This window comes from Nyctibius grandis, chromosome Z (genome assembly GCF_013368605.1).
Source record: "Nyctibius grandis isolate bNycGra1 chromosome Z, bNycGra1.pri, whole genome shotgun sequence".
In the NCBI taxonomy this organism is placed as follows: Eukaryota; Metazoa; Chordata; class Aves; order Nyctibiiformes; family Nyctibiidae; genus Nyctibius; species Nyctibius grandis.
In genome coordinates this window covers 84,948,461-84,962,459 of record NC_090695.1, presented here as the reverse complement: position 1 = coordinate 84,962,459, position 13,999 = coordinate 84,948,461, and the positions used below count along the sequence as shown (strand labels likewise).

The following is a 13,999-nucleotide window of genomic DNA, read 5'->3' as shown; positions in this document are numbered from 1 at the left end:
GTCTGGTTTTGGCTCGGTAAGAGGGAGGTGAGGAGACGGTGTTAGTGGATGGAGGAATGGAAGAGCAGAGATGAGGCAGTGACATGGTAGGGCACAAGAACAGCTCAGGATAGGAGTTGCTGTTCTGGCAGAAAATATATATGTCATAACCCTGAATTCTGGGGAAAAAGAACATTAACTTCTGGTCTGCTCAGTCTGTTCAGACTGAATATGGTTTTCCTCTGATGCATGCAGATTTCTTGATATATGATTATTATGGTTCTGTAGTCTTCCTAACTTCCCATGATGTGTAATACTACATTTGTGTTTATTTTAGTTCATGATAGAAGTCAAGAATTCCCATAAATCATCTGTGCCATCTGACTGGGTTATGGTTAGTAGGTATGTAAAATGTCCTTGAAGTTTGTTCTGTTTTAATATATAAGAAAAAAAAAAACTGGTATTTTGGTTTTACAATTAATTATCTACACATTCTCATTGTTTCCATGTGTTCGAGTTTTTTTTAAACTGAAAACCAACCAGCCAAAATCGTTATGTTAACTTGTTGCCATAGTAAGTTTTGCTTAAAAGCAAACAAAACCAAACTGAAAAACTGGAGTTCTTAAAACTTTTGTTTTTACGTGGTAGATACTTAATGCGCTATATTACTTGCTTAGTCTTTGAAAGTGCATGTACTGGTGTCAGAACTATGATCTTGTTTCAGTTGTGCCTGTAGTTTGTAGATACAAATCTTTCATAAAATTTTGCTTGTTCTTATTTTATTCAGAAAGGTAGGGGTAGCTGTGCAAATATCTGTGCATCTCGATAAAATTAGTGTATTTAAAATGTCATTTTACTTATTCATAGGACAAGCTTTGCTTGCTTTGGTACTTAGGTGTCATGGAAGCATGATTTCAGATAGCTTTGGATACTTTTTTCCAGTAGGTGAGACAGAGATGGACTGTATTATGTAACTGTTTTTTTTTCTTTTCAGTCATTCGTTTTGTTATTTAAACAGGTTGAATACCTTAATGTTATAATGTGTGAGCACAGACCTCTCGCACCAGAAACAGGCATAATCAAGGTGAACTCTGAAGTGATGTTCTATTCAGTTTTGCAAAAAATTCAGTATTAAAAGTGCACAGATCAGACAGAATTAAGATGATGAAGAGCAAATTACAGCTAATCTGGATTTTGTAAAAGAATGCCTGGGAATGCCAAAGTGAGTCCTTAATGAAAATACATGAATAAATAGCAAGTGCCCCAAACGGAAACTAGTATCCATGCAAAACAGTCTGTATTTACTAAATTTATTCCAGGCTTATCACGAACTTCTCCTCTTTAAAGTGAAATTTTTTCTTGGAGTTTATGCAGTCAGTCATAGGAAAGTTATCCGCTTGTGCAGCGTATTGCTGAACAGAATTTTGTGAAATATATAAACTTCAGTGATATATGCTACATTATGAAAAACATTTTAAGAGCATTCTGAATGCGCAGTGGTGCAGTAACCGGTCACTTTATTCACAGTGAAGATCATTGGAATCAATAGAGTTTGCTACCACAATAAAAGAACATTTTTTTTTTTTAACATCCATTTTCAAGGCTCACAGAGTAAGAAAACTAGTCCAATTTTGCATGTAGATGGTGTAACTGATTGCTTAGTAACCTTGATTTCCTATTTGGCTTTTCTCTTATCTTCCAGCACAAAAGCTGTCAGCCGTTTCCACTCTCCTTTTATTATAGAAAATTACAGACATCTGAACCAGCTCCGGGAGCAGCTAGTCCTTGACTGCAATGCTGAATGGCTAAATTTTTTAGAGTGAGTTTACAAAATAGAGTCAGTTTTTATCATTTTATTTTATTTTTGCTATAAGAACAGGAAAAAGAAAGATGTTTATCTTTAAAAAAAAAAAGTTGATAATTCACTTATGATGCCCACAACTTTAAAGATAGTCAGAATATTGTTCTTCAATTTAAAGCATTTGAAGGGAAGACCTTTGCAGACTGAGCACTGAGACCAGCAGTGGTGTCTCTAGATTTTAAAATCCTAATGTAAATACACTATTAAAGATACAAAATGACTCTCAAAATTTGAAGTCTAATATCACAACACTAAGAACCTGAAAGTACGACTGACTGCAAATGAGTGAAACTGAATCCAGTAGTTTTATTATTGAAGTACAATGTGAGATGAAAAAATAATTTATTATATAAGCTAAACAAATTAAGTGTTAATATTAATTGAAATAGACTATGGCTTCACTGTGAAGTGTGCCATTAGTAAAAAAAATAAATAAATTAAGTACAATTGCAGTGTTACTTACAGTTTTGGAGTTAGGAATGTTCAGGGTGTTTGGGCACTCACTTGGGTGAATGTGATTCTCCATAGTCCTATATTTTGTATGCTAACCCTGTGACTGACTGTGACTCTGTTTGCTAGAAAGTAATGGGAGTGTTATTGTCCCTCACAACTGGCACAGAAGATCTTTTTGTCTCGGATCAGAGTTTTGAATGAAGTTATTTGACTATTTAGCCAAAGGATCTTTAAAATGGGAGTTGAAAAATATTTCTCAAACTTCAGAATACCTTTGATATTTCATGTGTCTGGTCATCAATTGTTTCTTTACTTCCGTGAATTACAGACCCACTGAAATTGTTCCTCATGTCATGCAATGATAATTGGCTCACTTTCACTTGTACTTCAAGTTCCTTCTGAAGTTGTCTCACTGGATATAACTAATGCCAAGGTTTGCCTCCTGGTAGGAACCCAGCAATTCTGTAAATTTGGTGGAAACTGGGAAGACATTCCAATTCACTCTTCTCCAGATGTGTTGCCTTTGCAATACTGTAAAAATAATTCTGTTAAATAATTTTTTGTCACTATATTAGCCCTGTAAATTTGAGTAGACCTGTTTTAACCTTTAACCTAATTCACTTAGATCTGCAGCTTTTCATGTTCACTTTGCTGTTTTCAAGTGTTGGATGACAGCAGCATACAACAAGGAAAGACCTGTGTGTTGGAAAGTGCTCTGCTTCCCCACACCCCCCCATTTATTTATTTTATATTAAACTTTGCTCTCCTATTGGTTTTACATTCCATGTTGTATCTTTGAGACTAGGAGAGGAAAAAGAAATTCCTGAGGACTAAGAGAGTGAACTCTACTGAAGCTGTGTTCTCCTGGTATTGTCATTATTGTACTGGGTGAAGCAGTACCATAAATGGAGAACAAATTCTTGAATTTTCTGTTGCAGATACCATATTTTATTGAAATTGTAGGCAACTCCTGTGTTCAGGCACTTTTAGGTTTTTTTTTTACTGTAACTTATGATTGAAGTGTATTGGCAGTTGGGATTCAGTTGTCACTATGATAAACAGTGGCATTTTTATAGACCTCATTTAGGCAGCAGGGATCAACTGCAGACCCTTTATATGCTGTCTGATGAATTTCATTTTGCCTGCTTTTTTGTGCTTGAAAATAACGCACTGTTACAACAGGAGCATGAAGTCCTTCTTGATTATGGTTGTGTCCTCATATTGTAAGTTAACACACTGCTGGGAGATTTGAAATCAGGGTAATTTAAAGACCATAGGAACCCTGTGAGAAGCATGCATGGGGTCTATTTTGAACAGTGCATTTGTATCTGTATTAAGTTATTTTCTTCTGTTATTTTTCCCTGTTTTGGTATAGCCGTTTTAGTGAACACTATCACCCTGTGTCTAAAGCGATTGGTCACCTAGCAACTATCGACTGCCTGTTCTCATTGGCCCAGGTGGCTAAACAAGGAGACTACTGCAGGTAATCAATTTTTAATTTTTATTTAGGATTTTAGAGGGAATTGTAAGAGAGTAAAAATAAATTTTATTTTAATACGTGTACTACGATAAAATGCATTATTAAAATTGTTTGCAGTAGTTTCAACTTAATCTGATTTTGCAAAGCAACACTTCTGGCCTTAATGCAAATCTGTAAACATTGCAGTTCAAATCTGACATCTTAAGTTTATCTGTCCATTGTTTGACCTGAGTCTAGTAGATGATACCTCACATATATATAAATATATGTTGGACTTTGCATGGAAATTTTTTTTCTCCTAATTTTTTCTTTCTGAACAAGGTCTGAATTTATAAAGTCTTTCTAATACCTAAGATTCTAAGGCATATGAGGTATGTTTCAAAGACGTATTTCAGGTAAATAATTAGTGCAGTGATGATGCTTTACCTAGGATCACATGTTAGATCTGATGAGCTGTGCACCTCCCTCATATGCAGGTCCCCAAGACCCACACGTGCACACTGGGCGCTGCACCTGGGACTCTGTGGTGCTGAGGCAGTCCCCCCTGCTCTCTGCAAAGGGGAGACATGGACCCTCAAGTCCTGTTTCCCCAGAGATTGGTCCAGAGCTGGCTCCTGAGCGTGTGCACCCTGCAACTCAGGTCTTCCTCCCTCTCACAAACCCACATCTCTGGCACCCACACAGAGACAGTCAGTCTCACTGTGCTGTCTTCCTCCATACTGTGAGACCTCTGTCCCCAGGGGCACTGGGCACTCACTGAGCCACTGCTTCAGCTTGCTGAGTGCTGCCCTAGAGGCCAGCACTTAATGTTTCTGAGGTTTACTGTAGACACCCTTGCAACGGCTTTTGGTTTCCAGTCCTCAGCCATTCCCTCTGCCAGACGGTCCACATACTCTCTTTTGAAAAGTGCTGTGTGTAACTTTTTAAGTGTTGTCATTGTGGGGCTGTGCTGCAAGTGCTTGAACAATTGCTCAGAAATAACCATATGAATTAGTAACATTTGAGACCTGTGGAAATACAGCAGATCATGTATTAAATGTATGTGGATGAAGGGGAATCAACTTACCTATGCTTCTGCTTTTATACAGCATTAAAGAGAATATTGGTCACTTCTGGACTCTTGTGTTCCTCTATCAAAATCTCTTTGAAAGTAATTGCTCACTTATTTCTGTATACTCAGATGAGAAAAACTGAAATCTGATTAATTCACTGTGCGGAGTTTAAATAATTCACTGAATTTTCAAGAGTGGCTTAGAGCTTATAAACTGGCAGGAAGGAGACTTGTCAGTGAAACTTCAGCTGCAGGAAAGGTGTCAATAATTAATTTTGGAGGGCTACTGAAGGAAAGATGGGACTTTCATATTAACTAATTGAAGTATTTTGAGCAAATATGTTTTGATTAAGTGAGGTTTGTTTCACATTACCCTACCTGAGGCATGTAAATGAGTTGTGAAGTCAGGAACTCAGGTGCCCCACACAGTTGTTGGAGAGAGGTGAGCACCTCTTACAGTTTCGAGGCATCTCAGGACTCATGTGTTGGAAGACTCACCCTTTACATGGACGATGTACAACATCAGGGCTCTCAGGCAGCAAATTTAGGTACCTAAAGATGATGGTGTAGGTAGCCCAGAGATCATCATCTGATGTTTGAGTGTCCACTCTGCAGATTGTGAATTTGTTTAACTTTAAGGAATGCTGTTGAAAAGGTATTATGTGACTAAAGGACATGTTATGCATGCCAGAGCAATTTATGTTTTTTACTTTTTTTTTAACCTCTCTTACTGCATGACACATGATTGTCTGATTGTGGGAACACAGGGCAGGGAAGACCTTTTGAATGACTGTGGCTGAGGCCCTGTGTCTGTGGGCCCCATTGTCTGGTACCAGAACAGGCAGTTAGCAAGGCTCATGGCATCCTGAAACCACATCCTGTCTCAGAATTCCAGTTCTGTGGAAGGAGGCTTGAACAGTTAAAAAAAAAGGGAATTATTTCCAAAGATGAGGGCAGAATTATAAAATGGCAAATGGATCATTTAGCTGTCATCTGCCTCTCTTGAATGTAAAGTGGAGAGGCACAGGAGGAACTGCTTCTAGATACCTGCTCCTCCTTTTTTCAGACCGTCACATTACAGCTCCAAACAACTCACCCATCCATCAAATGCAGGGTGAAATTTCCTTTCTTTGTCCCCAGGGCCTAAGACTCTGTCTGTATTGGTTTCATCTCAGCTGTACAACTGCTGGAAATATCTTTGTGCTAAAAAACCCACACCACTATCAGCTTGCACCTCTTTCCCCAGTGCTTTGTGTTCCTAATATACCATTTATTTTATCTCAATTTTCCTTTCAAATTGCATCATCATTCTTCAGCCCAAGAAAATTCACACTCTCCACATCTTGTCTTCCCTGTAAAGTCCACTCAAATTGTTAGTTAATTTCCAGTCAAAAAATTCTGTGGCTTTATTCCAGTTTTCTCTCTTTCTCAGCTGCTGCCACTTTCCTAAGTTACTGCTCTTATTTCAGAGTCATTGTACTTTTAGTGTAGGAAAATGTTGCTGAGACATGAAACCACATTTACCTTCCAATTGAATGCTGCACTTCAGTTTACAATGAAAAAGTAAACCTAAGTTGCAGAGAACAAAAAGAAATCATAGTCATAATTCAGTGGAACATGCTGCTTTTGCATTTTTTGTTCTGTGAAGAACACACAGCTCTTGGAGACGGAGCTTTTCAGACATGGAGATACGTAACCTAGAATTATACATCTTATGCTAGTAGACATGTAGACAAATCTGTAGCTAAGGTGGAAGCATTTGAGACAAAGCTTCTTTTTACATGGTTTGGAGATGAGAGAAAAATGTAAGTAATATTGATCTGTTTTGCATATTAATTTCTAAAAAGGTACTGCCATTTCAGTGTTTCAACTTAGTAAGTTCTTTCTGTAGACAGTTATTGTTTGATGACTCTTGTACATGTTTGGGAGTTGCTGTCAGATTGAGAGCTGCTAATGTTTGTAGGAAAGTTACAGCTCTGTCATACTGTAGTCTTTGATTCGTATCATTTAATGTGTTATCAGTCATAATACACATAGCTGGACAATTTTCTTTACTCTCCATGCCCCAGTTGGGACTTAATGCAGTAACAGTCTGGACCAGTTCATCAGGAAGTCTGAGAATATGAAATGTACCTGCAAAAGGTGGCACTTTGCAGAAGTTGGTGCAGTGGTGGGAAGAAAGCAGGCTGTCCTCCAGTTTGGGGGTTTTGCTATTGCTTGTTCATTTTGTAGTTCTTTAAAATACACATAAATGACTGAAAACATTGCCTAGGTAATGAAAAAATGAAGAAAATACTCTAAAATGTCTTTATCCAATCTGCTAATATTTTTTTTGTAACTGAATGAAACTGAGAAATTATTCAGAAATCTTTAATAGCAATAATTCATTTTTGTCATTTGTGTTTTTTTTCACAAAAATCTGCATCGTAGATGACCCTCCTGCAGACTTTAGTTTCAGTAGTTCTAAATAATCAGTTCTAAATAGTCTAAATAAACATTGAAATTAATGTCTCTTCCTTTTGCAGACCAACTGTGCAAGATAATCAACAAGAAATAATTATAAAAAACGGGAGGCACCCTGTGATTGATGTACTGCTGGGAGAACAGGATCAGTATGTTCCAAATACCACTAACCTTTCAGTAAGTACTGAAATACTGGTTGAGCTTCACGATCATTCAAGGGAAGGAATCTGGGACATGCTTCTTGGTCAGGAAGTTAAAATAAATAATTTAATCATACAACTGTCTGCTTGGTTGCATTTCAGAGAGATATTGCTAAACGTGATCACATCTGTTTTGTCCTTTTTCTGGTATCTTGCAGCCAGATGCTCTCTTTACCACCTTATTAAGTCTTAATGGCATAAAGAAAAGAAAGACGATCTCAAATTAGGAAAATGAAAGTTTTAAATGGTTATTTTAGAAAAAAAAATGAATAATTACAGGTTTTTTTAACAGCGTCACCATCAGGAGTCTGCATTTTGTCATAACTTTATCTCAAATTTTGTGGAGTTTTTTGATACACAAAATAGCAACAACTTAAGTTTCTGTGTAACATGTTACAGGCTCAGTTTTCCAGACTAATTCTAAGATAGCTCAGATTTTTTTTTTAAGTATTTCTCTACTATGTGTTTTCCTTTCTTTCTGGAAGTATTAATTTCATATAGCCTTTCTTAATCTGACGATGCAGACTTGGAACTTTGACTCTTCACTATGTAATATCAAGTACATGCTCTGTAGACTGCACGTTAGTTGTAAGAAGCCTTTTATATTAACATATGATAAAGATCTCCCATGTGTAGCTTGCAGGCTGTGTGTTACCCATAAGTCTCACTCTGGTTGTTGTTTTCTGCAATAGAGAATGATGTTGAGAAGTAGTACCTGTTATTACTTGCTTGGTATTGTCAAGAGGTCAAAAAAAGTGGAGTGCTACTTCGTAACATTTTCTATGCAATATTACCTACATTGTATGACCTAAATTACTGAAAATTACTATAAATATGCAATTACCATAGGTAGGAAACATTGCCATATTTTGTTTCACATGTGTGTTTCTGATAAGCGTATTTTATGTTGTTTCCTTCTTTATTTTCTGGAAAACCTAAAATCTGTCTTTTAAATTGTGTGTCCTTTTGACATTTTCTTGTTACGTACTTACCTGTCTAGATCTTTTTTGAAATACTACATTTCTGTTCTTAATGAATATAGAAAATATGCTTGCAACTTAAGTCTGAATACATAACTGCCTTTTCATACAGTAAATACATGAAAAGCATGAAACAGATGTCAATGTGGAACATTGCTGTGGTAAACACCATTCAAATTTGTATGTGTTTTTCTGCAAATATTTTTAAATGCTGTTCTATACTGAACGGTGATACAGATATTGTGCAATACTTCAGGGAGTGTTTTCAAAATTATTCGTCAACTCCAAGCAAGCGACGGATGGCATTTACAAAAAAACTCATCATTTCATTCAGTAATCATCATGCACTTTCCCCTGTTAGTCCCATTCTTATGTTGGCTTTCTAAATAGTGAATATTACAAAATGAAGTGATCGTGGTAGAATCACTTTTGCCTCTGCTGTTGGTTTGAGTTCTCTCTTTTTTGTGAGAGGTGGGTGGGAACCCAGTTTATTAAAATGCCTCTAGTTTTAAACTGATGTGTTTGAATCACCAGGAAAATGCATCTCCTGTGATGTTTTCAGCTGAAATGTTGTGAAGTGTCTAACTTCAGGAAAAGCTTTCTTGCAGTGCCCTGAAATAAATATCTTATTCTTCCGTTCCCCCTCTCCTCCCCACATATTCATGAATTCTTTTAGTACTTTTAGCTTGAACCATAAATTTCAATAAGGTGTTAGCTTATGGCTGCATGCAATTGTAAAGGCAGATGGGTTCTCTGGCCTGATGTCACAGCATATGTTCTTTCTGAAAGCTGGCTTTGCAAGCCAGGCACTAGTCTCACAGCATGGTTGGAGAGACCCTGGAGGGATACCAGACACATGCAAGAAGTCTGTGGATTCTAACAGATGAGCAGATGAAACCATTGGACTTGATGATCTTAAAGGTCCTTTCCAACCAAAACTATTCTGTAATTCTGTGAACTCATTCTGATTTTAGGTATCTACAAATTCTGTTGTATTGAGCCAAATGGTGGCCCTAATGAAGTTCTAGCAGCAGTATTGAAAGTATACCTTGGAGACTAGAATGTCATGAATTTTGTTCCCATATAGTCGTATGCATTTTATTACATTCATCCTTTATTCCTCTGCAAACCGCATGAAGTTCAACAAGGCCAAGTGCAAGGTCCTGCCCGTGGGTTGGGGCAATCCCAAGCACAAATACAGGCTGGGTGGACAATGGATTGACAGCAGCCCTGAGGAGAAGGGCTTGGGGGTGATGGGTGACGAGAAGCTCAACATGAGCTGGCAATGTGAGCTGGCAGCCCAGAAGGCCAACTGCATCCTGGGCTGCATCCCCAGCAGCGTGGCCAGCAGGGCGAGGGAGGGGATTCTGCCCCTCTGCTCCGCTCTCATGAGACCCCCCTGCAGTGCTGCGTCCAGCTCTGGGGCCCCCAACAGCAGAAGGACACGGAGCTGTTGGAGCGAGTCCAGAGGAGGCCACGGAGATGCTCAGAGGGCTGGAGCCCCTCTGCTCTGGAGACAGGCTGAGAGAGTTGGGGCTGTTCAGCCTGGAGAAGAGAAGGCTCCAGGGAGACCTTCTAGCACCTTCCGGTACCTGAAGGGGCTACAGGAAAGCTGGAGAGGGGCTTTTGACAAGGGCAAGGAGTGACAGGACGAGGGGAAACGGTTTTAAACTGAAAGAGGGGAGATTTAGATTAGATACGAGGAAGAAATCCTTTGCTGTGAGGGTGGTGAGACACTGGCCCAGGTTGCCCAGAGAAGCTGTGGCTGCCCCCTCCCTGGCAGTGTTCAAGGCCAGGTTGGATGGGGCTTGGAGCAACCTGGTCTGGTGGAAGGTGTCCCTGCCCGTGGCAGGGGGTTGGAACTAGATGATCTTTAAGGTCCCTTCCAACCCAAACCCTTCTGTGATTCCGTGATAATGGTATTTTCTGGGGTTTGACTTCATTGCGACTTCCTTATGGATGGGGTTTTCTTAGCAAAAGCTAAACAGCTTTTACATACAATAAATACTGATTGCATGTATCTTCTGTATGATCTGGATTATGACAGAAGTGACAGTCCTATATGAATTTTATTTGCCTCCCTATTAACAGAATGAAAGCCAGATTGAAAAACAAATACGTAAAGGTCATGGTGTTTATTCTGTGTAGATTTATTATTGTTGTTGTTGTCACGGTGCCTGATCTGTTCAAAGTTTCCTAAGTAGCGTGGCTAATGTTCATTATGCACAGCGTGTCCTTTCTTACATGCCCCTCCCATGGGGCTGTGGAATATCCTGACTTTTGGTTAGTTCATCGATTGTTGGATTTCATTGTATGTACCCAGTAGAAAGGAAAAGTCCAGTTGTCTGAAGTCCTTGCATAACTGAGTTTCCTAGTCTTAATTCAGGCTATGAGAAAGCTTCATAGACTCATTGATGAGTTTTAATTTTTTATTGCAATTGTCTGCTATATTCTGGATCCATATACACGTAGCAGTACTGTAGGGAGTCTTACAGCTGAGATGAGCTCTTGCATCTGATTTCATTTTCCATAGTATTTCAGTGGTTAGATACACTGATCAATCAGAGATTGGATACAGTCTGCTTACAATATCTGTCTTGCAGTCGAGTATTGCCAAACTCAGCAATGTCTTGATTTCTTGTTGTAGCCAGTCTGTTTGAATGTGCCTACGTTGTACCAAGGCAAGCCGTTATGAATGGGTGTAAAACCTAGGTCAGGTCTGCCAGATCTTCTCCCATCTTGGCAATGAGACCTCTAACTGGAGAGGACTCCAGATCACAACCAAATTAGGACAGCAATGGCTATGCTGAAAGCTAATGAGTTTCTCCCTTTCTCCGAAGAAAATTGCACAGAAAGTTCTTGGAGTGCTTTCTTGTCTCCTTGATGGAGAAAGGGATGGTTTCTCCTCACTCTGTCCATTTTGTTCAAGAGTAATGAAAGTTGATTTCAATGCTTCTCTCTGACCAGCCTGGAGAGGTCTTAGGAAGATTTAGGCATCTGAGACTTCATAAAATCTTGAAAAGTGAATGTGGTAAGCTCCCAAGAAGGAAGGAAGCTGTTCACCTAGAAACAGAATGTTTAATCCTGAGGACTTGTTCTTTATCCCTCTAAGCACATACACCAGACTTTCATACAAAAGCACCATGTGCAGGACAATATATTTGACCACTGTTTTATTTTTCCAGGGAGATGGTGAAAGGGTCATGATAATAACTGGACCCAACATGGGAGGAAAGAGCTCCTATATAAAGCAAGTTGCATTAATCACAGTCATGGCACAGATTGGTTCTTACGTTCCTGCAGAGGAGTCAACAATTGGTGTTGTGGATGGTATTTTTACCAGGTAATCTTTCAAAACTTGCTGTATGTTTATGAAAATGTTATTGTGACGGGGGGGGGGGTGTGTGTATCAAAGTATAATTTAATTTTTCATTTAAAACTTTAGAATTTATACTTGAAGTTTCCTTTTTCATTTTAAATATATGCATTGGTTGTTAGGTTTTGATTCTGATTTTCTGATAAGCTATAGTAGTTGTTTTGGAATCTTTGAATCTTTAAAGGATAAAAATTTTAATGTGTCTGTCTTGATTAAGATCCAGATATCTACCTTCATCTGCCTGAATGGACATCTCAGCCAGATGCGTTCTGCTGGGTGATAGCCATATGATGTTTCCCCTAAAATGAATGCTGTCACCTCTAAAAATCAAGTCACAGTTTCTGCTGTGCAGCACAGTTGTATGTAGTAACAATATCCGAGACTGAGAATTTGGGGCTGTGTATATTCCATGCTTATTATCCTTGCTGTACTATCAGTCTTGAAGACACTTTACTTCATGTCTTTGAAAGAATGAATAATGGCAGTTGATCTCACTCGGTGTGTCCCAGTCTCATTTTTAAGGTAGTGCTGAGTAATTTATAAAGATTATCAGTACAGTCAAAACTTTTGTATTTTATAATCTAATTAATTACTGAAGATTATCCAGCTGTTTTTTCCCCTTTTTCTTTAACCTGTTTTTTAATCAGCAAAAGTTCTTGTGCTACTGGTGGTATTTGAGATGGATAATTATTTATGGTTGTAAGTTTCACAATTATGTATCTGTGGTAGAATTATCTTTCCTGAAATTCTAGTTCTGTGATGGCAGAGCACACTTCAGAGTTAACTTTTAACAGAGAATCTAAATACTGCTCATCTGGGATTGCATCATCATATAAAGACGTTATGTTCTTATGCCTCACTGTGTCATGACAAAAATGAATGAAGTCATGCTTTGATGCACTTCAGTGCTAAGCAGTTGAACAAATTAGGAAATAATTTGCATTATCTTTCCAGAATTAATTGGAGCTGAAAATTCAAAATGGTTACCTATTTTTACCTCTCCTGTGTTGAAAGTGATCGACTGGTTGATTGATTGGATGAGCATTTATCAAGGAGACGTGGAGATACACAAGATCTGATTTACTTTACAGAAAAAACATGACAATGTTACTAACAGTTTTAAGATTATTTTTGTCTTCCTCTGTGTTTTGTAGATGAACTTGGAGTATTTTACTTGTGTTCACACTGACTTAATTTCTAACCATATGTGCATAAGTCTGTTACTCTTAAGCTTAGTATCCCCTTTGCTCTACTTTTGTTTGACTGTCACTGCAACAGGATTTATTCTGCAGAAAAATTAAGAAATGTGACACAGTCACTGGGAGTGCCATTTTGTTTTGTGCCCACTAGAAAGCGAACAAATTGGTTCTTGTCCTGTACAGTGCAAAAACCTTGAAAGGAATATGTCTGAGTTCCACCTGTTCCCCAGTGCATTTCTCTGACTCCACTTTTCTTTACATTATAGGTATTTTTTACATCTATTCTGATAAGGTAGCGTGGTTGAAGGTAAAACTTAACGCTTTTAGATTTCAAGCCAAGCAGACCTGGAGCGTGTTACTTACTGGCTGTGAGGTTTCAGACTATTTATTTGGAGTCCAGTCAGATTCTAACACAGGGGATTGATTATTTTTTTTTTTTTTTTTTTTTCTTTTTCCCTGTCTAAATTAGCTTTGGAAGCTCAGCTGGATATGCCATTCTTCATTTAACGTGAAGTGTGTGAAACACCAGATGAGTGTACTAAAGAATTACTTAAATTCTTGTCACTGCACTGGTAATTAAGAGTAAACTAATTGGCTAAATATTAACAAAGAAAAAACTGAAAATATTAAGATAGAAATAGTCATGCATTAGTTAAAAGGTTAACAGGAAGGAAAAAAGCTGAGTATATATTGCATTCCTTCAGAAATCCAGGGTGGTCACTTCTATTTGTAAAAGATTATCAGTGGAACTGCTTGCCTGTGCATCTGTTTAAACTTCTCTCTTCTGTACAGTGTAATTTGAGGGAATCGATTGTACTGTTGGGACAGGCATTAGCCGTTTGCAGTGTGCTTACAGAATATTAGATCTTGACCCAGTTGTAGCTTTCCTTCCAGTGCAAATGTTTGGAATACTTGTATCGTGATTTTGCTTCAGCCTGTGGAGTATGGGGGTCTTCC

At 38.2% G+C, this 13,999-nt stretch overlaps 1 protein-coding gene across 4 annotated transcripts in view; it reads left to right on the top strand.

Annotated features, from left to right (window-relative positions):
• The window catches only part of MSH3 (mutS homolog 3), a 143,747-nt gene that overhangs the window by 80,957 nt on the left and 48,791 nt on the right, over positions 1-13,999 (top strand). For all 4 annotated transcript variants that reach the window (XR_011050092.1, XR_011050093.1, XM_068423375.1 and 1 more), the window contains exons 16-20: positions 317-381; positions 1,682-1,798; positions 3,669-3,776; positions 7,350-7,464; positions 11,653-11,810. Coding sequence is in view for 2 of the 4 variants with exons in the window: in XM_068423375.1 (XP_068279476.1) it covers positions 317-381; positions 1,682-1,798; positions 3,669-3,776; positions 7,350-7,464; positions 11,653-11,810 (563 nt within the window). In the remaining 2 variants the exon portion in view is untranslated. The remainder of the gene's footprint in view (positions 1-316; positions 382-1,681; positions 1,799-3,668; positions 3,777-7,349; positions 7,465-11,652; positions 11,811-13,999) is intronic.